This window comes from Neovison vison, chromosome 9, assembly GCF_020171115.1.
Source record: "Neovison vison isolate M4711 chromosome 9, ASM_NN_V1, whole genome shotgun sequence".
NCBI lineage: Eukaryota > Metazoa > Chordata > Mammalia > Carnivora > Mustelidae > Neogale > Neogale vison.
In genome coordinates, this window is record NC_058099.1 from 14924198 (window position 1) to 14950414 (window position 26217).

The 26217-nt window shown below is 47.5% G+C and overlaps 1 protein-coding gene across 2 annotated transcripts in view; it reads left to right on the forward strand.

Moving 5' to 3' along the window:
* The window catches only part of BRINP1 (BMP/retinoic acid inducible neural specific 1), a 171107-nt gene extending 145723 nt beyond the window's left edge, over positions 1-25384 (forward strand). For both annotated transcript variants that reach the window (XM_044265033.1, XM_044265032.1), the window contains 2 exons: positions 109-331; positions 23783-25384. In XM_044265033.1, coding sequence (XP_044120968.1) covers positions 109-331; positions 23783-24923 — 1364 coding nt within the window. In that variant the 3' untranslated portion in view covers positions 24924-25384. The remainder of the gene's footprint in view (positions 1-108; positions 332-23782) is intronic.
* The last annotated feature ends 833 nt before the right edge of the window (positions 25385-26217 follow it).

The following is a 26217-nucleotide window of genomic DNA, read 5'->3' on the forward strand; positions in this document are numbered from 1 at the left end:
TATTTGCAAGCCTGCTGTGTTCATAGGTGGGACTAAGCGTTGGAGACAACTTCAGAGGGTGGCTGCCCAGCACTCAGCACTTCTCTTTTGGGCTTTTTCTCTTGCTAGATGAGTTTAAATCCTTTATGAAGCGTCTCCCCAGCAACCACTTCCTAACCATCGGGAGCATCCATCAGCACTGGGGCAACGACTGGGACCTGCAGAACCGGTACAAGCTCCTGCAGAGTGCCACTGAGGCCCAGAGGCAGAAGATCCAGCGCACAGCCCGCAAGCTCTTCGGCCTCAGCGTCCGCTGCCGTCATAATCCCAACCACCAGCTGCCTCGGGAGAGGTAAGTGTGGCGTCTGCCTGCTCCATCTGCAGGCTCAGACCCAGGGCTAGTTTCCTTCTGTTCCCCATCCCCTGCCGGGAATGCCAGCAGGAGATGCCCTTACAGCTGGCCAGCCAGGCATTGTGTGGCCCAGTCCAGCTGTTTCCTGGATCCTCTCTGACTTCTCTGCTTGGGTTCTTCTCTGCTTCTCTGCTCGGACTGTCCTTGGATTTCTCACTGTTTCCCAAATGTGCCCCAAACTTCCAGCCTCTGCCTCCGGTCTGATCCCTTGGACTGTGGAAGGGAACTGACAAGAACCCTGACTGCTAGGTGACATTCTTCTGGGTGCTCACAGTGTATTATCTATTTAACTTTAAAATTACTTGACAAAGCAGAATTGAGCATCCCTATCTTCTATGATGAAGAAACTGGTTAACTAATGGGTCAGCTACCTTTGGAGGGCCTTTGATGGGGGCCTGGAGTCAGTAGAGCAATCAAAGCACAGCCCAGGATCCATTTAAGGAGGCACTCCCTGGCTGGGTGCTGGGAGTGTAAGGTTCTCACCTGAGAGTGAGAGCCTCCTTAAATGCCTGGATGCCTCCCTTGCCTCCCTCTGGGCTGACGGGACCAAAGCTCCCTGGTCTTTCTTCCCAGATCTCCCGGTATACTTACTGTCTCTGGAACCCAGCAGGAAGGAGGGTCAAACCCAGGCCTTTCAGACTCCGTTTTCACAGGGCATGTATGAGCTATCTCTGGGCCTTTCCTCTCACAGCCCCACAAAGGGGTCACCAGCCCGCAGAAGGCAGACAAGGGGGCCCTGCACTCCGCCTCAGCCAGCACAGCTGTGCCTTTCTTCATTCCACACGTGGGGGTTTGGGGCTCAACTTTATTCAGAGAGAAGAGGTCCGCTCCGTAAAAGAGTAAGGCTAAGGGGCGCCGGGGTGGCTGGGTCAGTTAAGCGGCTGACTACCGGTTTCAGCTCAGGCCCTGACTCCTGGCTCCTGAGATAAAGGCCTGGGTTGGGCTTTGGCCTCAGCAGGAGTCTCTCCCTCTGCCCCTTCCCCCGCTCGCTCTCTTTCTCTCAAATAAATACACATTTTTAAAAAATAAACAAAAGAGTAAGGCTAAGTCACATTTCCTTAACAAGTTCACTGTCAGCCACATGTTTATACATATGGTTTGTTAATGCCCCTTGGGCGGATCGAAGGACAAGCTCAGAGAGGTCAAGTGGCTGGTCCAGAGCTGCAGTGCACATCAGCAGTCCCCAGCTGGAGACGACTCTGTCTCCAGGGTCGGAAGACGTTTTTGTCTTCAGGAATTTTGTGCTCAGGAATAGAAGAAATGCGGGCATGCTCCCGCACAAGGGCAGTCCCTGCAACAAAGACTTATCTTCTCCCGGAAGTCGGGGTGCTGAGGTATGGCAGCCATAAGAGGAACAGACCAGATCCCCCGGTTCCCTGATTCTACATTCTGTGCTCCTCATTATCCTGCTCTACATGCACTCAGAGGTTAAAGACCACTACACTCATCCCAGTCACCTCTGTGCTCCTGCTCGTTTTCCTCTTATTTGTTCAGACCCAGATCAAATGCCACCTCCTCCATGGAGTCTTTCCAGATTGCACCAGCCAATACAGAAGGGTCCTTATTTTAAGTCCACGTTACTTTTTTTTTTTTTTTAAAGATTTATTTATTTATTTATTTGACAGACAGAGATCATAAGTAGGCAGAGAGGCAGGTGGGGGGGTGTGCGGAAAGCAGGCTTCCCGCTGAGCAGAGAACCGGATACGGGGCTTGACCCCAGGACCCTGAGATCATGACCTGAGCCCAAGGCAGAGGCTTTAACCCACTGAGCCACCCAGGAGCCCCAAGTCCACGGTACTTTAAAAACCCCTGCCTGTCTTCCCTATTTCTCCACTATGAAATCTCCTTATACACTTGTCTATGCTCATCTGTTTTTCCCATTCCTTCCAACTCTGAACCCATCACTTAGCACTAGTTTGGGATCATTTACTTGATAAACCAAATAGAATTTGCTGTGCCTGTTGCTCACGAGTTGCAGTGCCTCAAGAGCAGGAACTAGGAAAGGGGTCCCGACACAAAAGGGCTTCCTCGCCACTTGCAGCTGGTACCCAAATCACCATGGTGAGTGAGGGCCTAAAGGAGATTTCAGGTAGGCTTCTGTCACGTGACCTGCCTCGGGCACGGGGTGGGGGGGCGTGGGGGGGTCGGAGTCAAGCACAGTAAACCATGCTGTGAAGGATGTCGTTCAGAGGAAGGGTTCTGGTATCAATCACGAAAAGCTCCATGTATACATAAAATTAGCTTGACAGGGCTGTCGCAGAAAAGTGCCACAGACTGAGTGGTTTAGACACCAGAAATTTATTTTCTCATAGTTCTGGAGGCTGGAAGTCTGCAACTGATGTGTCAGCAGAGCTGGTTTCTTCTCAGTCCTCTCTCTGTGGTTGTTCATGGCCACCTTCTCCCTTTGTCCTCACGCGACATTCCCTCTGTGCATCTCTGTGTCCCAGTCTCTTCTTAGAAGGACACCAGACCTACTGGGTTGAGGCTCCCCTCAATGACCTAATTTTAACTTAGTTACATCTCCAAAGTCCCCTTTCTCTCCGCCAAGAGTGAAGCAGAGGAAAGGGAGGAATACCCCACAGAATCAGGGGGCTAGATCGAGATCCTGCCTTCCCATCAGCGAGCTGTGTGACCTTCAGCCAATCACTTCCCTGTTCCGAATGCAGATGTCCCCATCTCTTCCCGCGCGAGCTGTCAGGCTAGAAATGTCCCTCCGCCACCGGCACCTTCAAACACAGCTCACAGTGTTGCCGTCTCTCCTCCCGAGATGAGAAAACTTGCCCTAATCACAGCATCCCTCCTCTACTCACCTGGAGAGGATGTCTAGAATTCCACCTGGGCAAGTCAGTCAATTATGTTCATTTAACAACTATTGAATGCCGGGTACTCGGGGGTGCCAGGGACGGGAACTCGGCACCGCGTGGATTCCTCTGAAGCCTTCCCAGGAGAGCTGAACCTCCTTGCTGGCTGTGAGCGGCTTCCTGACATCCGAATCGGAGCCTTTAATGAGTGTTTCTCACACCAGCAGGCAGGGCACCTCCCCGCCACGGAGCGGTGTCACACAAAGGTGCTAACACAGGGGACTTTGGGCCACCTGAGCTGAGCGAGCTGGAGTTTGCAAATGAGGCCACTGCTCTGCTGTAATTAGTTTGTGAGCCCAGCTCCAGGGGAGAGGAGTCCATCAAGCCGATGCCATCGCTCCCATGTGTCCGGGATGCTTGTGTGCATCGCGGGGGGTAGCGTTGTTGAGGCGGGGGTGGGAGAGGGACAGGGCACAGGGCTTTAACCCCACACGGACTGGGGTCCACACCATGGCTCCATCATTCACCATGAGGCTCTCTGGAAGTCCCTGCACCTCCCTGACAACAAGGGTTAATAACACTTGCCTTTGGGTTCAATATGAGGACGAAGATCGAACAATTTTTAAAAACCTATAAAATGCCTTGCTCCATTAAGAGAAGGGTCGGGGGTAGAGAAAGAGAGTGCTATCACTTTATATATGTTTTCTAAAGGCCAGGCACTGTTCAAAGCACCTTAGATGAATTAGCTCCCTTCCTCCTCGATGCAACCTGAGGAAGTAGGTATTTTTGCTACCTTACTAGGTCTATTTTACAGGTAAAGGAATGGAGGCACAGAGAATTTAATAATATACACAAGGTCAATAAATGTTAATTATTTTATTGTTACTTCAAAGAGGTGTTTACCTGTAAAATTAAGTGGTAGGTCAAGTCTAGATAATTGGGGCTTAGTTTTAAGGCATCCTGGAACCTTCACACAGGGCTGGAGAGCAAAAGGGGCATTCTGGTGATCCATTACTGCCAACAGACTCACCCCAGGACTCAGTGGCTCAAAACAACACTTTGTTATCAACTCTCAGGATTCTGTAGGTTCATGGGGTCACAGCTGGGGGTCTCTGAAGTCGGCCAGGGCTGGGCTCCTCTGAGGGCTTGACTGGACTGGACATCCGAGATGACTCACGCCCACAGCTGGCAGCTGCTGGGAGTTCAGCTGAGGCTGCGGGCAGACTGCCTACACGTGCCCTGTCCGTGTGGCCCAGGCTTCTGGCAGCACAACAGCATCTTCAGACCAAAAGGAAGCTGTATGACTTCTTATGTCTTCGCTCTGGATGTCAGACGGAGTCCCTTCCACCATATTCTATGGGCCAAAGTCCAGCCTGAATTCAAGGGAGTGAATATTGGGGGGGTATGGGTCTTTGGGGGGCAGAGGAAATCTTTTTTGGAGATAGAGTATAAATAGAGCTAGAGGTGACCATCTTATATGTAGGGCAAACAAGATTAATTATAAAACCATAACAGCCTCTTACTGAGCAGCTATTACAACAAGCAGGCGAGCTGGCTAAGTATAAAGATTGTAGAGTCAGACTGCCTGGGTTCAAAGCCCACACTGGTCAGCTGCTTACCTGCAACCCTGGGGAAGTTAGCACCGGCTTTGAGCCTCAGTTTTCTCATGTGTGAAAGGGGGCTAGTAAGAATGCCAACTTCCTAAGGCTGTTTTGAAGATTAGATGCTTTAACCCACATAAAATGCTTAGAACACTATCTGGCACATGGAAAATATACAATACGTAACAGCTATTTTCCTTAGTTATTTTTACAAGGCACTGATTATTTTGCATGTAAGTTTCTTAGCCCTTGGTAATACTTAATAAGTCTAAGTGTTGGTAATGATGACATATTATATATAAAATATGTCATCTAGTCCTCATACTATCTCTACAAATTTGATGCTATTGGATTGGACTTATAGATGTGGGAACTGATGAGGCAGAGATATAATTAACTTGCACGAGGTCACAGGGCAGGTAAGTGGCAAGATTGGGATCGTCTTGCTGTCTCATTGGTTTTCCTGCTGGTCAGGGGCCATGTGCAGGTCCTGAGCGGTGTGTAGCGGCAAAGGGAGGCAGCTGTGTTTGGTTAGGGCACCGTGGTTTGGGTGTGTGATGATGCCAAATGCAGGGTTAGCTCGTTAAGGTCATGGGGATGGGGATGGATTGAGATCAGAATTTCAGAGCCTGGAACGTAGTGTGCTGAGAGTAAGGAAATGGACCCAGCTGTGGAACACTGAATCATCAATTCTGGGGCCCAGGCCACTTTATCTGACAGCAGTAAATCATCCCTTTTTATGAGTAGGGAAGTTAAGGCACAGAGATGTTAACAGACTTGCTGAAAATCACACCGCCGGTAAGAGGCAAGATTCAAACCCTGGCAGTCTTTACCATAACTTCTGGGCTCTCCTACCTGTTGCTGAAGGTGGTGGTCCAGGACATTCAGATCCCCTGCCTACATACAAACTGCATGGTGTTGGAAATCACCCCACTGTCCTTGCAAAGAAGGGAAGGAGGACAGAGAGATGTCAAGAGAAAGGAAGAAAAGGGGGACAGGGAGAGGAAGGTAGGAAGGAAAGGAGGGAAGAAGGGAGACGGACAAGAATAAAGCAGCAGAAAATCAGCTTGGCCATTGTTGAATTCAGCAGACTTCTATGCAATTCCATAAATGTCGACTGACCACCTGGCCTCCCAGCCCAACACCAGACACTGGAAGGCACTTAAAGAAACAAGCAACAGGGCATTTGTCCTCAAAACATTATTTAGCGGCAGGGTGTGCTTTTGAAAAGGACACAGCTTTGAACTATGGGACCTGAGTTCAGGTCGCGGCTCTGCCCTTAGGGGCCTGTATGGGCCATAGTACGGCCTGTATGGGCTTGCATGGGGCACATTAAATCCATAATGGGTCTGTAGCAGGTGCTCCAGAAGACACCAGGTCTAAAACGTGTGCCTTGCAGGGGCAGGTGCCGGCTGAGCAGTGAACGGTGACACCTCACTTTTCACTAGGGCTGTTCTTTACCCATGTTCTTTATGGGAAGTCTGAATTCGAGCTCACTTGGGAAAATAACGGCATCTTTTCTCCTTCAACAATTTGAAAACAACTGGATTCCGTTACCTTGAGGTCTTGCCCAAGTGGAGGAGAAATATCCCTCGGAGAGATTGAGAGAAGCACAGTTCAACTCCAAAATGTTGATTTAAGTTCAGTAATTAAGTCCTAGTCAGTAGGTAGTAGGACTGTATGAGTAGCCTGTAGTTCAAACTAAGATCTTTTGCCCCAAATTACAATGGCCTTTTTTTTTTTTGAGAGTTTACTTATTTATTTGACAGAACAAGAGAAAGCACAAGCAGGGGGAACAGGACAAGGAGAGGGAAAAGCAGGCTCCTCACTGAGCAGGGAGTCCAATGTGGGGCTCGGACCCAGGATGCTGAGGCCATGATCTGAGCCAAAGGCAGAGGCTTAGCCCCTCCAATGGCCATTTAACTGTGTCTCCCAGAATCGATTGTACCCACTTTCCAGTTTATGTTCCACGAGAATGATTGAATGTCATTGAATGGTTGAATGTCAGAATGATTATATAAGAAGCAAATTCCATCTCGTGGCACCCTTGCTTAAAGCCTTTGGTAACTAATCTCTGCTCTTAGGAGGAAGAGCAAAATCTTAAATTGACCTATAGGTCTGCCACGATCTGACCCCTGTCTACCTCCTGACTCTCTGTTGCCTGCCTCTTCTTAGCTGACACGGCTTAACCCCACTAATCTTTCCTTTCCTTCAATGCATATGCTTCTCCCACTCTGTAGGGCTTCACAGAGGCTCTTCCTTCTATCTGGAATGTTCTCTCCTTTTCCTCCACTGCAGTAGCTATGGTCCTTGCACTAAAAGGGTGTCAGGACCTGTTTGACATGCTTTCCTAACATCCTGACTTCCCAAACGAAGCCCCAAACTTCAGTTTAAAATAATACCTTTGCTTATCTATTTATTAACACCTATCTGTCTTATGAGACTGTCAGCTCTGGACAAGTGTGTGAACCCACGTTCTTGACCCCTTTAACACCCTCATTTCCTGGCATGGGAATCAGCGCACAGTAGCTATTCAAAAAACATTGTTCGCTGAAAATTATTTTCTACCCGGAATGGGGTCCCAAAGGTATGACGACATAATATTTTACAATGTCCTATTTCCATATAAATAATTTAAGGATTTTTCCACCTATACTGGGTAGGATTAGATTGTCTTCCTCATTCATAAGTGAGGAAACTGAGGCCAGAAGGGGTGACGTGACTTGTCTCAGGTTACCCAGGGGATTCGTGAACGCACCAGGATTAAAACTGACGCTCTCAGACTGTGACAGTCCCAGCACTATGGTCAGATGGAAACTGCAGATGGAGATTGTCTTCAGCTGACCTGGATCCAAATCCTGAAAGTATTTCTTGCTTCATATGAGACTTTGTGAAATGTACCCTATTGAAGAAAAAGAGAAAAAAGAAAGAAAGAAACAAAAGGGGGACAAAAATAGGCACGTCCCAGAGTCTATGAAATTCACTGAGATGAAGAAAAATCCCTAACGCGGAGTAGGTAGTTAATGTCAGTGTGATTTGGTGTTTCTTTGCGGCGTGCTGTCACCTGATTTCTGCAGAGGTTAGAGTGTTGTAAGGCAAAGCAGATCCATGGCTTTAACTTGAGGGTGGGCGGTATAATTATTGGCATTTTCCGATGACTCTTGGTCTTTGGTTTATTTTTACTTCTCAGATTCACACGGCCTTGACCCAGCAGTCCGGGCCTTCGCCAAGCACAATGTAATTATGCATTGTTGAGATGAAAATCTCTTGCGGGCGTCCACCTCAGGCTCCAATACTGGGGCCGTAGCTTCTGAACCCATGTCAGCTTTTAACATATTTCCTGCTCCACATGGTGTTTAATTGGTGTCTATGGAAAGATTCTGGTGACCAAGATAATCGTTAGCCTTATTATGATGACCCTCAGTCTCCACACTGGTTTTGATTCTTCTCTCTGAACCCTATAGTTACTTGCCTGGGGATTTAATCTCCATAGACTCCAGCAGTGGGGCAGAGAGATAGGACTTCTTATATTTTATTGAACTGAAGTCAGGTTTAGTTTATTAGGCTGACAGTGTCTGCTCTGCTACTTATGACATGTGTGACCTCCACAATCTCTAAACGTACCCGAGTCCTCTGTTTCCTCATCTGTACATTCAGGATAATAAGAATAGCTACCCCGTAGAGTTGACATCCCAGTCAATTTATAGGATATATGTGAAAACCCTTGGTAACTTATAAAGAAATGTGCAGGTACAGTATTATTATAATCAGGAGCACCGGGGTAGTCAACCCTAGATATTTGATGAGGACACTATTTCCGCCTTCAAGAAATAGATGTTTCCCCTGGAGGAGACAAAGCGTGAGCCCGACCACATGTGACAATACGGTAGAGAGGCAGTGGGATTTAAGATACCTAAGACTTCACACTCTGGAATCTGATAGGCCAAGAAGAAGGTACATTTGCTAACAATGTAAACTTGGCACAGTATTAAAGTATCTGAGCTTAACTTTTCTAATTGGTATGGTAGAGATAAAAATAATACCTAATGTTGGAAAATCAGTAAAAGAACATGTATGCCACTTTTAGCAGATAGTAAGGTGTCAAAGCCCACGGCTCCTTATCAGACAAAATTGGAGACCAATAATTTGTCAGCTAATTGCAAAAGTTAAGTTAAAAATAGGGAATCCTAAAATGTATATACATACCGCACATATCTAAACACATTTTATTTTAACTTAAAATATATACATGCATATTCCTTGGCCAGCCTTTTGAAGCAGGGCCAGAATCTTTTTTGAGGATGCTGGTATATTCTGTTTGACATTTTACTGGCTTTCTTGCATAAACCACACCCGTCATTGTATATCATTTCCAACTTTTGTTTATTCAAAGTACAGCAACAGGTCAAAGACTCTTAGGAAACAGTCTAACCATTTGCAGATTTTCACATCCCCTCCTAATCATTTTCAGGTACTTCCCCTTTATTTCGATCGATGGCATTTTTCCCCCCTAGCAAATGTCTTTCTAGAATTTGTTCATGGAATTCAAATTAGTTTCCACAGAAAAGACAGCTCATACTTAATTGATTTATTTGACTTTGACTTCCATGGTATAATCACGGCAAATACAACTGGCATAAGCACATGTGGGAACAAGCGTGCTTGTTACTTGGAGGGAACAGAGGCATGCGGGCTTTGTCGGCTCATAACTAACCAGTCGTGAGTATTCCGTGAGCATCACGCATTTATCTGATGGAAGGGAGAGTGTCCGCTGTGTGACAAGTCACCCGCATGAAGGTCAATTACACCAATTTGTCCTGAGACAGAATCTCTTACTCCTACTAACTTGCCACTGTTAGTGGAACAACTTGCTCAAGGTCATAGAGTAAGAGAAAAAAAATAATGATAATAATAGTTCACATATATATATCAGGCACATTTTAAAATTTTATTAAAGATTTTTATTTATTTATTCGGCAGAGATAGAGAGAGATCACAAGTAGGCAGAGAGGCAGAGAGAGAGGGAGAAGCAGGTTCCCTGCCAAGCAGAGAGCCCGATGCGGGATTTGATCCCAGGACCCTGAGATCATGACCTGAGCTGAAGGCGGAGGCTTTAACCCACTGAGCCACCCAGGTGCCCCACAGGCACGTTTTTAAGTGCCTTATGTGTATTTACTCATTGCATCCTTACAACAAGCCTATTCCATTATGAGATTCCATTATGGTTCCTATCGTAAAAATAGGTTGAGGGCCAGTAGAGGTAAGAAGGGAGAGAAATACATTCCTACTGGGGAAGACTGGAGAATCCCCCTTGCCTCTTTGCCTGCGCTAATCTATTCATCCTCTAACTTTCAGATCAAACCCCCTTTCTCAGAGATAACTGCCCAGACACATGGGACCAGTTTGCAAAGCCCTATGGGATGTCTTTACTACATCCCGCATGGCATTTTTTTCCAACACTTGGCACATTTGCAATTGTGTTTCATCCCAGACTGCCCCATCCTGACCACAGATTCCATGATGACAGCAGCCGGCCTTTCCCCCAGCTCACAGTGACAGATCAAGTGGCCCCGCCCACCGTGATACACTGTTTGCCCCTCCCACCGTGATACACTGTTTGCTGAGGGAGTTTTTGAGATGGAATTTGAGGGTTGATGATACTTTGCACTTGGGATGGAATGAAAGGTTTTCTATTCCAGAAAACGACACTATCAAGAATTGACTGTAAAATTAATCCTATCCAGAGTGGGAAATCACAAAACAGGAAAAAAAAAAATAAAGAACATGAGTACATGGGCTTAGAACCTGACAGTCTGGCATTAAATCCTGGGGTGAGCTGTGTGTTCAGTGTTTTCTGGTCCTAAGTGCCATCATCTGTAAAATGAGGATAATAACAGGGCATTCCCCATCAAGTTATTATGAAGATTACCTAAGATATATAGGCAGTGTTCTTAGCATATAGTAGGTGGTCAATAAACATTATCTTTATGTATTTTTCTTCATTGCTATTAAGATTAGACACATATGTTGAGATGGAACTATGGAGGAATTGAATACCTAACTATGGAGTTAGTATATTATCATTTAGCCGATGAGTAGCTATTGGAAGAAAAAAAAAATTAGAAGGAATGTTCTGGTTTAGTAAAAGTTCTCTGCTAGCCATTTGAAATGGACTTTCTCTCCCAGGTGTAAAAGGATTCACTGTTTCTTCCCTGTGTTCTTTACCACTGAACTGTGGATCTCAGCAGTGGCTCTCAAACAGGAGTGGGCATCCCCATCACCTAGAGGGTTTTTTGAAAAATAGATTGCTGGGCCCCACCCCCAGAGTTTCTGATTCAGCAGGTGTGGGCTGGTTCCTAGGTCCCAGATGATACTGAGGTTGCTGGTCTGGGGGCTACACTAACCTTGGATTAGAATATTCCCCTCACTGCTATAAATATAGTGTCCCTTCACTCAGTAGAAACTAAGCAAAAATGAATTCCCCTAAGTGAATCCTATAGGATATTGTGATGGGGTGAGGGCAGATGAAGTGATGTCTTTGATTGAAAAAATTTAGGAAAGGTTGACTTAAAAAAGAAAAACCCTCAATAAAGATGGGGTCATATGAATATAGTTTCTCAAGCTTATTTGGCCATAAAACCCTTTCTTTAAGTTTCTCAAGAGATTGGGTTCCTCAGTACCTAGCCTTGGAAAAGAGTGCTTTACACCAGATGAAGAGGCAGTGACCCAGATTATTTGGTGTGATACCACAAGTATCCCTTCCGTCAACAGATTCTCATCCTTTAGCTTGTTTTCTTTGACTTGAGCTTCTAACACCTGCTGAAGCAGATGCTAATGGCTTCACATCCCAGCAGGCGCCACTCCTGCCGGGAGGTGGCACAAATGCAAGCCAGCAGCAGCCAACGAAACAGCAGGAAGGTACTGGGTTTCTGGTGTAATTAGAGAATAAATTTACCCCATTAGGCCTGGGGACATTCCTAACCTTTCAAAGTGAACTAAGACAAATACTTTATGTACAGGTTATTTTACTTTGCAGTGGGCTTTCCCACCAATGATTTGATCCTTCCATACACATAATAACCTGTTGGGGAGCTACAGCAAGGATTAGTCTCCCCATTTACAGGTAAGAAAACTAAGGCTCCCAGAAAGTCATGCCTGGCCCAGCGTCTTGCGTTACTACTACTTCTGTTGCCATCTTTGGCATAGTTCTTGGTTCTTGTCGAAGAATATTTACATTAATCTTTGTGCTGAATCTTTATTTATTCATCCATTCATTCCTTCATTCAACAAATACGTAATGAGTGCTGACTAGGTGCTGGGAACTACGTGAAGGATAATGGTGGAGGGTAGGCAAGACCAACGGTGCTTTACCTTAGGAGTCTGAGGCTCAGGAAGGTAGATGACCTAAAATTATTCCATCATAAAATGTCCTCATCAGCAGGGAATCTACATGATCGGCCAATGTCTTCCTGTCATTTTAGCAAAGAGTAAAACAAAAACAAGTGGAGAAGTGTGTTGGCCAGAAGCTTGTATTAGTTGGGTATTGCTGTGTAACAAAGAACCACAGATTTGGAGGCTTAAAACGAAGATATTTATTATGTCACAGTTTCCACGGGTCAGGAGTTTGGGCATGGTATAGCTGGATCTCTGGCTCGTACGTCACAGGCAACCATAAAGATGGGGAGGGTCTGGGCCAGAACCCACGTCCCAGCTCAGTGCAGGTTGTGGGCAGAATTAGCTTCATTGTGGTTGGAGGACTGAGGTCACCATTTCCTTGCTGGTTGTTAGTCAGGGTTTGCTCTTACCTCCCCGCATGTGGACTCCCCCAGTCTTCAAAGGAACGAAGGTGCAACGGATCCTTCCTGCGCTTCAGATCTCAGAGCTCTCATTCTGCTGACGGTGAGAGAAAGCTTTCTGCCTGATTAGATTAGGCACACTTAAACCATTGATATTTTTTAGGTCATCTGTGCCCAATAACAGACCACCATCACGGGAGAGATATCTTATTATTTTCACAGGTCCTGAAGATTAGGGCCTGGAATCTTGGGGAACGAGGGGACATATTTAGAATGCTGCCTAGTACAGTAGCATAGGTTGGTAGTAATGGGAATTAGGAAGAGATAATCTCAGTTCTCTTTGGGGCTGATGTTATACAGTAGTTTGCATATCTATTGCCTATATAATAAATTGACCCAAACTTAGAGGCTTAAAGCACCAACCATCATATTATGTTCATAGATCTAGGGGGTCAGCAATTCATGCCCGAACTGGCTGAGCAATTCTTCTGTAAAGTCACTCGTTGGTATTCATTCAGCAGCTGGCTTGGGCTGGAGCTTCAAGAAAGCTTCACTGCTGTGTCTGGTGCCTTGGAAGAGGTAGCCAGAGGCTGGACTCGGCTGTGCACCTCTCCCTACACAGGGTTTCTTCATGGGATCGTGGCGTGGCTTGTAAGTGGTCTCAGCTCCAAGAGGGAGTTTTTCAAGAACAGAAGGTAGAAGCTGCAAATCCCTTGAGATCAGAGTCTGCAAACAGGGTAAATTGCTTCTGCCTTCTTGGATTGGTCAAAAAAGTGGTCGAATCTGCCAAGATTTCAAGGGAAGGGAGTATAGTATATCTGTCCCTGAGAAGATCGGTGAGCCACCCATCATACGTAGTGACTTTTGTTTATTTATTTATTTTTTTGCAGTGTAATGATTTTAGTAGAAAGGAGAGATGCACCCTTCAGAGACCTTGTGAAGAAACATTGTGTAATACACAATTGTCCTTTGGAACCTTTCTCAATCAAGATCGTTGTTTAGTGTATTTATCTTAAGGTTCTGACCCCTTGCTACCTGTTTCAACCAAGGTGCATGTTTTCTTACTGTTGTTTTGTTTTCTTGGAAGCTGGTTAAAGGGAGAGGATGTTCCATAATATGATTTCGTTATCTGGGCAGTGTGCAGTATGGGTATTGGAAATGGGGAGGAAGAGGATTCTGCCAGCTGCTGCGAGTTTCGGTTATGGAATAATTCCAGGTATTTGTTCTAGAATCAGGGAAATACAGGAAATAACCCCTGGCCCTACTGTGAGTCAGACCGAGCTCAATCTCTAGTGATTACCTGACCTCCATAAACACTTATTCAGACTAGTGGGCCACGCTGACCTTTCTGTCTCCAGGAATTAGTAACCGTTCAGATCCAGCGTTCAGTAATCCTTGAGGAATGTGAATATTTCCTTTTCCCCGTGCATTTTCACCCCAGGTGTGGTGGTCCCTTTCTGCAGTGTATGAGGCTCTTCTGGGACGATTGTGGCTCTGCAGCGTCCAGGTGCTGCTTGGGTGACTTCAAGCAAAGCACATAACCTGCCTGGGCTCTGTTTCCCATGCACCCCATCTGGTCTAAGCATCACTCAGCTCTGGGATTCTGAAAATCTGTCACTCTAAACCCACAGACAGCTCTCCTTGGAGTAAATTGCTACTTTGATAGTCCCTGACCTACTCATTTCTGTGTGTGTGTGTGTGTGTGTGTGTGTGTTTGTATTTGTGGGGGGAGGGTGGCAATTTGGTGACAAAGACCTATTGTGAGTGTGTATTAAACTGTCCTATTATAGAAGAGGTACAAGCCCACAGATAACCCCAGGCTGGCAGAGAGCAGCTGCCTGTCAGTCACAGAAGCCTACAAGTGCCCTCCCAACCATGGGGCAATGAAGCTTTTAACTAAGAATGTCTTTGACATTTCTTTTCTATTTATGAGGGTAGAAAGAAGGCAGTCTGTGAGGCAGAACCCTGCAGCAACCCAAAAGTGTAGGGTCTGGGTGACGGCCCGGGAGATGCGTCGGCCAGCTGGTTTCCCCGGGAGGGATGGGCAGGGTTTCTTCTAACCAACACTACGAGGCAGATCTCCGCTCCAAGCCCTGTTTGTCATTCCGCAGTTGTAGCAAGTAGGGCAGTTGACTCACTCAGCTGACGTAAGGCAAGAAAATAAGCATCTTCAGACCCTTTCTGTTGTTTTTAGGTTTTTTTCTTTCCTTTTTTTTCCCCCCCTCCCTGGGGCTCAGAAGTGGCTTCCTGTTCAGAATAGAATCTAGAAGCTCAGAGGACTGAGTCAGAAATAGAACGAAGTTCTTACAGTATCCGTGCATAGCTGCTTCCTACCCCCCTTCAGAGCCACTTCCAATTCACCTCCCCATGTCCGCCCTCCCACTTGGCCAGCAAGCTCACAATGGGCGAGTTATAATCCCAGCGATGTGACAACTCACTGGTGACCTGCGGCAAGTCACGTCCCCTCCCTGAGCTGAGTTGTTCCTATCGTTAAAATGAGATGCAGGGCACCTGGGTGGCTCAGTGGGTTAAAGCCTCGGCCTTCGGCCTTTCGGCTCAGGTCATGATCCCAGGGTCCTGAGATCAAGCCCCGCATATCGGGCTCTCTGCTCAGCAGGGAGCCTGCTTCCTCCTCTCTCTCTGCCTGCCTCTCTGCCTACTTGTGATCTCTGTCAAATAAATAAAGACTAATTTAAAAAGTAAATAAATAAATAAATAAAATGAGATGCAGGATCCCCTGTCAGCCCAAACCATGGTACGGGAGAGTTGTACAGATCAAGTTAGAGCACCGAACAGCAGAGTTTTAGGAAGTTTAAAAGTGACATAAAAATGCAAAGGGCTACTTCTTTCATCGGGTAATTCTGGTTGTTTTAAAGGACAGTTTTTTAAATCGGTGCTTTAGTGAAGTATCATAGACCTGCAGAAAGCTGAAAAGATGGTAAGTGTACGAGAAGATGAATTTTCACAAGATGAGTTCACACATGCCACCAGCAGCACCCAGATAAAAAATAAAAAGCCCCCGTTATGAGCACTGCAGAGCCCCCCCCCCCCGCAGTGTCCTCCTCGGGCCACGCCCAGCCTGCTCCCTGTTCACTGCCCCACTCACTGTGGCTCAGTTTTTCTTCTTTTTATACCAGATATCTGCTCAAGTAGTTACTTTCAGTTTTCCGAATTCGCTGAACCAATTTTCTCTCCTGCCAATAGCACGAGAGAGTCTCTCTTGCTTCACATCCTTTCTCTCATACTTAGCAGTCCCCGTCTTTTTTCGATTCTTTAGCTATCCTGCCGAAGCATGTGTCTCGTTGGAGTTTTAATTGGCATTGTCCTGAGGACTAATGAAGTGGAGTTTCATGTACTTATTGGTCTTTTGAATATCCTCTTTTATGAAGTGCCTGTTCAGCTCGTTTGCCTATGTTCCCTTCTGATTATTAGGTATCTTCTTACCACTTTGTAGTTTTTTTTTTTTCTTTATTTCTGGGACAAATTACATATATTAAATAGTTTAACGAGTGCATCTACTCTGATTTAAAGAGCAGCCCTAGGAGCCCCCTGACCAGCCCAGCATCCAACTAGGGTAGGAGTTCCTTATATATGATAAATATAGTCTTTGATTGGCCAGAGGTATTATTGCAAATCTACTCTCTAATGAAGGGTTGTCGTTTTATTCTTCGAATGGTATCTTTTGATGGATATATTTTATCTTAATATATCCCTATTAATCATTTTTTTTTCCTTTATGGTGAGCTTTAAAAAAAAAATCTCTGTTTCCTCCAATACCATCATAATGTCCCCCTATGTTTTCTTCTAACGAAGCTGTTTGGTTGATGTTGGTAGTTATTATTATTTTACTGCTTTTCCCCACTTAGATCTGTATAATTCATCTGTTTATGATTTGGGGGTGCATAAGAGATTAGGTGTCAGAAAGAGGTTTCGTTCTTGTTGCTGTTTTTATGCCAGTATCCAACTGACCCAGTGACACTTACTGAACTCTGTCCCTGGATTTATCATCTATAATTAACTTATTTCAAAGGTACCGTTTTCTGTGCGAGCCAGAGAAACACCATAGTTTGTTTTTGGGAGAAAACCTACCGTCTTACCTGATTTTCAAACATACTGTATTATTTCTCCATTCTGTAGTTGAGAAAGCAGAAACTTTGGAAGGACAAGCAATTAGCCGAAGTTTAAATAATGAGCAGCAGAGCTATGATTCAATATCCAATCTTGCCTTACTCCAAAGCCCATGTCTTGCCTTTTCTTCAGGCATCACGGGGACAGCATTCATTAGGACTATGGAGGGTGAGTAACCAGAGCGACGAGGGTATTAAGCTATAATCAACTAAGCTGTTTTAGTAACCAAGAGGAATATTTTTACCTGGAGCATTTATACAATGCAGTTACTTGTTCTTTGCCCTCAGTAACAATAACAGTTAAGGGTCCGTCATAATGCTCTTGCCTTGCAAACCTCCAAGGAGCTTTGTGTTACTGATTCCAGCTCTGAAGACAAAGCGTGCTGTGGGTGTTACCTTCCCCATTTGAAGGATGAGGAAACTGAGAATCAAAGAGGTCAAGTGACTCATCCAAGGTCACACAGCAAGGTCAAATATCCAACAGCAAACAGCAGTAGAGCAGGGTCCAGGCTTTATTTAACTAGCTGACTCCCACCCCTGTGATGGCTCTGGGTCCCTGCCCTACTCACTGATGGAGATAACCAGCATGGTGCTTCATGACTGGACTTAGGTCCATTAGACCTGATCAGCCCCGTTTTACTTTCTAGCCTTTGGGCCTGTGTCTCTCATTCTTCTGCCTGACTCCTGCCAGGACCAATAAACCTTGCAGCCCTCCCCCTGCGAGCTACCCGTGCTCTCAGCCTTTCTTTCAGCCCCAGACAGGCTTCCTGGTCCTTGCTTCACTTGCCTCCAACACATCCACGCCCCAGAGCAAAATGCTGGATTTGAATATGCAGCTGATGTTACCTGTCACCTCCTTCCAGACACAGAACTGTGTAATTGCAAAAATTGTCTCATAATCCTCCCCCATTAAGCTCCTGACAACCTGATTTTAAAGGCTCCACTGCATTTTCACAGAGCTGTTCTCCCCGTTCCTCCTTCTTCTACCCTTTACCTCTGTCCTCTGTAAATCAGACCGATTCCTTCTTCCATGATTCCAAACTGGAAGGCATCTTCATCATGAAAAGGACTACCAGATTCTTCTCTTGGTCTTTCCTTCTTTACAGCTGTGAGCCATTCATTCCATGAGGCTCTGACATCATGGGAAGGACCCAGACAAGCAAGGAAAACAGGTTATTAAGGCAATGATGGAAACTTAACGAGGGGAGTTCTTAAAGGCTTAATATTTATTGGGGGGAAATGAGGAACACAGAGTGGGTCTGATGACCACTTAATTCCCTCGAGGTTTCCTACAGTTGAGCCCTGAACATTCTGACATCATTGACACACTCATTTTTATCAGCACCCTGGTTTTAACACACATGCACACGCACACACGTGCACATGCATACACATGCACACACGTATAGTCCCACACAACACCACCAAAACACAGTGCATCATCAGAAGACTGGAAACAACTGTTTGCCTTCCCAGTCTAGTCTACCATCCACAGAGTGTAGATTTTATGGAGGATCATGGAATTACTCAGACACCCATTACAGTGTCAAAGAAATGTCAAGGAAGAAGCACAGGGCATAAATAAAAGAATAATTCAGAACTCCAATTTCATTTTTTTTTCATTTCCTCTCCCCCTTTTAAATAAACACTCCTAGTAGGCAAACGGGAGTTATGGATTATAGTTTTCTATTTTAGCCTAGATCTCTTTCTCCCCTCTCTCCTTGGCACTCGGTTTGTGTGATCTTCCCTAAAATGCCACTGGCCCGGCACTACATTCCTGTCTTAGGCAAAACCTCCAATTAAAATCAGCAGGGAGTTTGCTTGAATTAGGAATCCCAGCCTGGGCTCCCCAGCCGGTCGTTCTGAAAGGGAGGTGTGTGTCTTTGAAGGCTCTGATGGGAAGCCCTGGGTGGCAGAGCCTCTGTCCTCCAAATGACGAGCGACTCCAGCTGTGTCTCTGGGAGACCTGTCAGGTCGCCAGGAAATCCTGGCTGAGGCAGAGACAGAGGCCTGTGGGGGAGCATGGCCGGGAGCCTAGCCTCTCCTCCAGCCTGGGTTGTAGAGGGTAAGGAAAGTACACGGGGGATTGGAGGGAACGCTGGCTTTGGATCCAGACATCCCGAGCTCTGATCTGTACATCCATGCTGTGTGACCATGGGAAAGTCACAGTCCCTCTCTGGCCTTCAGTGTCCTCTCAGGAGAATGAAAATCACAAAGTCATCCTATCTCAGGGGGCTGATGTGAGGATAGGAGGAAAACAGCCACAATGTAGAAAGTATTCAGGAAACCGTGATTCTTCACCTAAGCCCCCAAGTCTCCGTGTTCAGGTCTAAAGGTGAAGGGGCCAAACATTTCCCAGTCTTCTTCTGGAAGGTTTTCTGCTTCTGAGGTCCACCCTGCTGCACGTGGCCCTCGGAGGGAGCCCACCAATCAGGTTTCAAGGTTTTCCAGCTTTGGAAATAAAAATGCTGCTTGCTGCCCTCACCTCCTTCCTCCTCTCCTCCTGGCCCTCCATACCCCTCTCCGACCCTCCCCTGATCAGAATGAATGGAAATCACATCCAACAGAAAGATGCTGATTTGGAAGTATTGGAGCTCATCTTTGGCTGCAAACGGAAAAGGCTCTGGATCCCCAGGGACAGAGGAAAACATTTAAAAACTTGGTCCTCTCTGGCTCGCACCGGCTGCCTTGCAGTGGGGCTGTGTCAGCCTTTTGTGCGACCCTCCCCTCCGGAGTGGGCCTATTAAGCCGCTCCTCTGTTCCCGGGGCTGAGGCAGGCTGTCACCAGCGAGCCTGGGAAATGGTATTTATAGCTCACAGTCCCTCCTACCCCTGGTCCCCAGCCTCTCCCCGAGCACTTGTCGGTGAGCTCCAATTATCTGTGAATGGACGAGAAGGAACCTGGCAGGTCCAGAGGAAGCGAGGAATGTGATAATAGGCCCTTCACACCCTCCAACTTTCAGTATTTTTCCATGATTTCAGTTTACTTCTCTTCTCGTGGCCTGTGTCCTTCTTCTTGCTGCATCGTTGTAATTTCCCGTTACGGTACGCAGCACAACGCGCGGTGGGGCGGGGGTTCAAGGACGTGGGATGGGAGCATAGAGTGACTCTGTGGGTCTCGCTCCTCGAGAGCTCAATGTCTCCGTCTGTGACTCAGCTGCTCCCACGGGCTGCTCGACAGCCTCCCGCGCAATACCTGCGGGACGGCAAGGGCTCCCCAGTTGTAAGCCGCCCAGTCCCTTGGCTGGTTGTGGGTGCTCTGCGCCGGGGAGCATCACCACATTTCTGAATATCCGTGATCACTACCCAGAGCACTGGCTGGAGATGGAGAAGGTGTAGGAGCTTGGTCTGGGTAAAGCAGATTGCTCATTACCAGAAGTTGCTTATGTCAAGAACAAACCCACAAAACACTGGAATGAGCTTGTCTTTCTGGTTTTGCTCTTCTCCACAGAAGGAAGGATGGAAAAGCCAAAGACAGTGGGCTGAGCTTTGGAATCAGGGCTCTCACTAGTGACCCTGTTCCCCGGGTTCAACACCCAGTCCCCGCTTCTCAGCAAAAGCCGAGTTGCCCTCAGGTGGCCCGCCCAGTGTCCACGTTCCCTGAGCCTGTGAGTTAGGACAAATGAAGGCTCAACTGAGCTTCTGCATGTCTGTGCTGCCGACTCTGACTTCATTCCCTCTTCTTTTCCTTCTCCAGTCACCTGCTCCTCCCACTGTCCCATCTGCCCACCTAGGCCGGGCTCCACGGTCGCCCCACAGTCTCCAGCACCCAGGCGGGTTCTCCTCTCGCCGCCCTTCCCCGTGCTCCACCTCCCTCCTCCTTGTTCCCTTTCCTCCTGCCCCCGAGCCTCACGCTCCCTGCCCCCCTCCTCCTGCACGCGGCCTCGTTCTAAGTCCTCTGGCTGGATCATTAATGCCTTCTTTGATATAGCCCACAACTTCATGATTATTCTGAGGTCAGGAGATGCAGGTGCCACGCAGCTCGCTGATGCGCCTCAGAGGCCCTCTGTCCCCAATCCCTCCTGTGCGACAGGCCTGGAATCTTAATTCGCCGCTAGCCCCTTCGCTTGTGGCATCATCACCGGGGACTTTCATCTTTTTCTCTCCCCCAACCAAGGATTCTGAGGGCTCGGCCACAATGAGGCATTGATTCAAGGACTGGGGGCTGCGCGGCTGACAAAGGGTCCCAATGATAAGACACGAGAAAGGGGGCGCTCGACGGGGTTATAGAATGCCTCGCAGATGGGAACAGAGGAGCTCTAAATGGGGTACTGTCCTGTCACTTGGAGAGGGAGTGACAGGGGCAAGTGTGGGCCATTTGAAAGAGGCATTTTGGAATGACGCTCTCGTCAGATGGAACCGTGCAATCAGAGACGTGTGGCGGGCCCCTGCAGCTCACAAAAATATCAGATGACTCAGAGCCAATATTCAGTCAATGTTCTGGTTGGGGAGGTGGGAGCCACGGGGCTCATTGTTATTCCAGCTCCGTTTCCTGAAGGCTGGGCCTGCTGCTGTTCTCCAGGCTGTAATAGGATTGGTCTCGGGAAGCAGAGGCTGGGGACGCCTGGAGCCGTGCGGGTGGGCGGTATCGAGCAGAACACTGCAGCCCAGAGGGGAGAAAAGAGACGTCGGGTTTTTGGCTTTTTGTGTGTGTATTTTTTTTTTTTGATGACAAATACAAGGAAAATATTAATTTTTGTGGTTCAGTCATTCAGCAAGCATTCATTCATGCCGCAAACAGTGGGAGAGCCGTGCTGGGGGCTGAGCCGCTCCGGGGAGGACGGGTCTCTCCCTCTCAGGCCTTCCAGCCCGGAGGGGAAGCGGACGGGGAGAGCAGGTGTCTCCCCACCGTGCTCAGAACGCCAGGAGGGAGGTTTCACTGCCAGGGGCGGGTGGTTCCGTGGATTCAAAAGGCAGAGCAGCTTCAAGGAGTGCGCTAATTATTCCTCCATTTTCTCTCCGCTGATAAGCAACTCATTTAAAGCAGAGCGTTCTGGGAAGCCGTGTCAACGCTATCCACTTTCAAATGTCCCATGGAATAAAATGGTTTCCCTCAAACTCCAGGGAGAGAGTGCAATCCCTGAGAGTGTCTCAGTGCCTTCAAAGGAATAGCTTATTCTCTGGGATAAGAGTGATTATTATTATTATTACCTGTTTAATAATTGAACTATACCAGGCTCTGTGCTGAATGCTTTAAATATCATCTCCCACAGTCCCCTCCCCCCCACCCCACAGCTGCCGAAGGTGGGCTTCATCACGCTCATTTCGGATGTGGATACTGAGACTCAGAGACACGAAGTGACTTGTCGTCCCTGGTTACAGGACTGAGCTTTGAACTCGGCTCTGCTTGGGCCATTGCACCTGCTCTTCACTCTCCGGCTCTCCTGCCGCCGTCTCGGCGCACAGGCTTGGGGGCCGTGGCTCCAGGGTGCAGGCAGTACGGTGGAGGTTTTGCTGACCTCTCCTGCCCCAGGCAGTTCGATGCAGGAGGGCTTCTCTTCCCAGGCTCCTAAAATGGAGATTATGACCCACTGCCATCGCCGCCATCACCGTCGTCATCAACATTACCACAGCACATAGTGGCCTGAAGAAAGCCTTTCTGGACTCTTGCTTGACACAGATTTAAAAACAAAACAAAACAGGGACGCCTGGGTGGCTCAGTTGGTTGGACGACTGCCTTCGGCTCAGGGCGTGATCCTGGAGTCCCGGGATCGAGTCCCGCATCGGGCTCCCAGCTCCATGGGGAGTCTGCTTCACTCTCTGACCTTCTCCTCGCTCGTGCTCTCTCTCACTGTCTCTCTCTCTCTCAAATAAATAAATAAAATCTTTAAAAAAAAATAAAAAAAAAATTTAAAATAAATATATAAATAAATAAATAAATAAACAAAGCAAAACAAACGAAGAGCAACGAGCCAGGAGACTTGTCCACTCCCTCACTGTATGGCTTTGGGTCCCTCACGTCACCTCTGAGCTTCTCTCACCATATCTGTAAAGTAGAGCCGAGAGTCCCTTTGCAGGAATAATAAGAATTAACTTTTTATCGAGTCCTTAATACTAGATGGGTTTGGGGAGAAGGCTTGGCATAGAAATTCATGTCCTCCTCACCACAGCCCTGCATGGTAGTGACAATTAGGGAGGTGAAGGAAAACGCCGGGCACCGCCTCAGCGCCTGAGTGGAGAAGCCGGGACTTGAAGCAATCTCTGACTGACCTCAAGTCCCAAGCTATTTTCAGAGTGTTGTTGTGAGGCTCAAGTGAGAGAATGGAAGCGGAGGTGCCCTGTGCAGGGTAAAAAGTGCCAGACACATGTAAAGGATTCTTTGTAGCATGGAAGATGGCCAAGAGAGGACTTGCACAGAAATGAGGAAAGATGAGAGGCCACTAAGCTGACCGCCTTCCATATTTTTCCCTATTCTGCGGCTGCTGCTTATCTGATCTCGTATCTATCTTCACTGGAACGTTTCGGTGGCGGGAACCGGGGGACAGGCTTGGGTAGCGTTTGTAAAAGAGCAGAGGGGCCGTGAGGAAGGGAGAACCTAGAGACCCGTGCTGTGATGCAAGTCCCACTGAACCGAGAGTTTGGAGCGCGGGGCAGAAGGGGGCGATGACGTCTGTCTTACGTGTGAGGATCATGTAAGATGATCATGTAAGATCATCAATGAAGATCATGTAAGATCAATGGGGGCAGAAGGGGGCGATGACGTCTTTCTTACGTGTGAGGATCATGTAAGATCATCAATGTGGAAGCACCAGGTGATCTCTAGAGTAACATAGACTATAATTTGTTTTTGTTCGAAGTGGTCGGATGTCATATTACCTCCTGGGCAGAACCTGGGAAGGGGGCTGAAACACGCGATGCCCATCAAACACACAAACCCCTGAGTTCTTCTCCGTGGCTGAGTTTTGCGGTTTGTTTTGATCTGGCAGGGGTGTTTTGAGTTCGGACAATCTAATTTCCTGGATCCAACTCCTTTGGGGCTACTGTATAGCAGAATCCTGGAGATGGGGGGACTTATTCCAGCCCACCCCTGGTGGCTAATAGTCTCCATTTTCCTTCTATCCCCCAGGACAATTCAGCAGTGGCTCGCAAGGGTCCAGTCGCTTCTCTACTGCAACGAGAACGGGTTTTGGGGAACCTTCCTGGAGAGCCAGAGGAGCTGCGTGTGCCACGGTAGCACCACGCTGTGCCAGCGCCCCATCCCCTGCATCATAGGCGGGAACAACAGCTGCGCCATGTGCAGCCTGGCCAACATCTCGCTCTGCGGCTCCTGCAACAAGGGCTACAAGCTCTACCGCGGCCGCTGCGAACCCCAGAACGTGGACTCGGAGCGGAGCGAGCAGTTCATCAGCTTCGAGACCGACCTGGACTTCCAGGACCTGGAGCTGAAGTACCTGTTGCAGAAGATGGACTCGCGCCTCTACGTCCACACCACCTTCATCAGCAACGAGATCCGCCTTGACACGTTCTTCGATCCGCGGTGGCGCAAGCGCATGTCCCTCACGCTCAAGAGCAACAAGAACCGCATGGACTTCATCCACATGGTGATCGGCATGTCCATGCGCATCTGCCAGATGCGCAACAGCAGCCTGGACCCCATGTTCTTTGTCTATGTCAACCCCTTCAGCGGGAGCCACTCCGAGGGCTGGAACATGCCCTTCGGGGAATTCGGCTACCCGCGCTGGGAGAAGATTCGTCTCCAGAACAGCCAGTGCTACAACTGGACTCTCTTGCTGGGCAATCGGTGGAAAACGTTTTTCGAGACGGTCCACATCTACCTACGTAGTCGGACTCGGCTACCCACCCTCCTGCGAAACGAGACTGGCCAGGGCCCCGTGGACCTGTCCGACCCCTCCAAGAGGCAGTTCTACATTAAGATCTCGGATGTGCAGGTGTTTGGGTACAGCCTGCGGTTCAACGCCGACCTCCTTCGCAGCGCCGTGCAGCAGGTCAACCAGTCCTACACGCAAGGTGGCCAGTTCTATTCCTCTTCGTCTGTGATGCTCCTCTTGTTGGATATTCGGGACCGAATTAATCGCCTGGCCCCTCCTGTGGCCCCAGGGAAGCCCCAGCTGGACTTGTTCTCCTGTATGCTGAAGCACCGGCTGAAACTGACCAACAGCGAGATCATCAGGGTGAACCACGCCTTGGACCTCTACAACACCGAGATCCTCAAACAGTCGGACCAGATGACAGCCAAGCTCTGTTAACCTGAGACTCCTTGCCGTGGGCTTTCCCTTTTGTTGTACAAACGTAACAGAACAAAGCAAAGCAGAACAAAACACAACACAAGTTTGTAAAATGTAATTAATATTCAAAGAAAAGGAGGAAGAGTCTTCATTCGTTGGAAACGAAAATGTTGTAGCAACTGTATAAAACCGTCGGGCATGTTTGTTATCTCTATACTCTGTCATGAAGAAGGGTCTCAGCCTTTGGAGGAGCTTGGAGGGGTTGCTTCTTAGGCCTCAGGTGCTGTATTGTCGGGGGAGAAGGGGAGAGCATATGCAATGAATTGCCAAGATCTCTGCTGTGCAGGTGCTAAGATTAAACGCTAAAAAGAAAGAGAGATATATGTAATGTACAACCGACACTGCCATTTTTCCTTGTGGGAGGAAATGGACATAGATAAAGATATTTCTTGGGTTATGATTTCTTCCCTCTCTATGCCTAATTCCTTGTGGTTCTTTTGACTCCTTCTTGCACAGGGGTGGGGATGCGATGACCGTGCTATCTTACCCTTCTGAATAAACTGAAGCTGGTTGAAGCAGGACAGTAAGGGGGTTTGCAGGGAAGAAACAGATACATCATCACAGGGTGTGAAAACAATAAGGGCCATCAGTTATCTGCTGTCACACTCCTTGATTTAGTTTGTGAAGTAGGCATGGAGAGAAAATGGCATGCCCGTGGCCACACATAGCTACGACCTGAATAAGGATTTGAACTCTGCCTTCTGACCCCCTTGGCAGAGCTCCTCCTTCTAAATCACACCAGCCATTTTGTGGTTTCTCCTCCAGCTACACTGCTAAGGGATAAAGCATTTTTCTGTCTCAGGTTGTTTTGATAGCTTTTTTTCTTTCAATTGAAAAAACCCCTCTCATCTACTTTCTCTAAAATACAATGGTCTCAGATTTCCTAGAGGTCCTTTGCATATTAAAATTTTGTTTAAATAAAAATCAATAACCACAATAAACTAAAATGGGGTCAGTTCTAACATGGCATTGCTCTACCAGGCAGACTCCCCCAAGTAAGTAAGGGAAAAAAATGATCCTTTGATAAACTCAGAACAAACACACACACACACACACACACACAGCATGTACACACAAATTATAACAGTGCCGTTTCCTTGGCATCTATGAAGGTGAGAGGCCTTGTTTTGGGACTTCGTAGTTAAATTGAAAGGAGAAATTCAAGAAAGAAAAGTCATTTCAGAGCACTCCTGTAGAGGATTTGGGTGGATACCACTTCTTAGCCTTCAAGATCTCTACGTTTACCGTTTTGGTG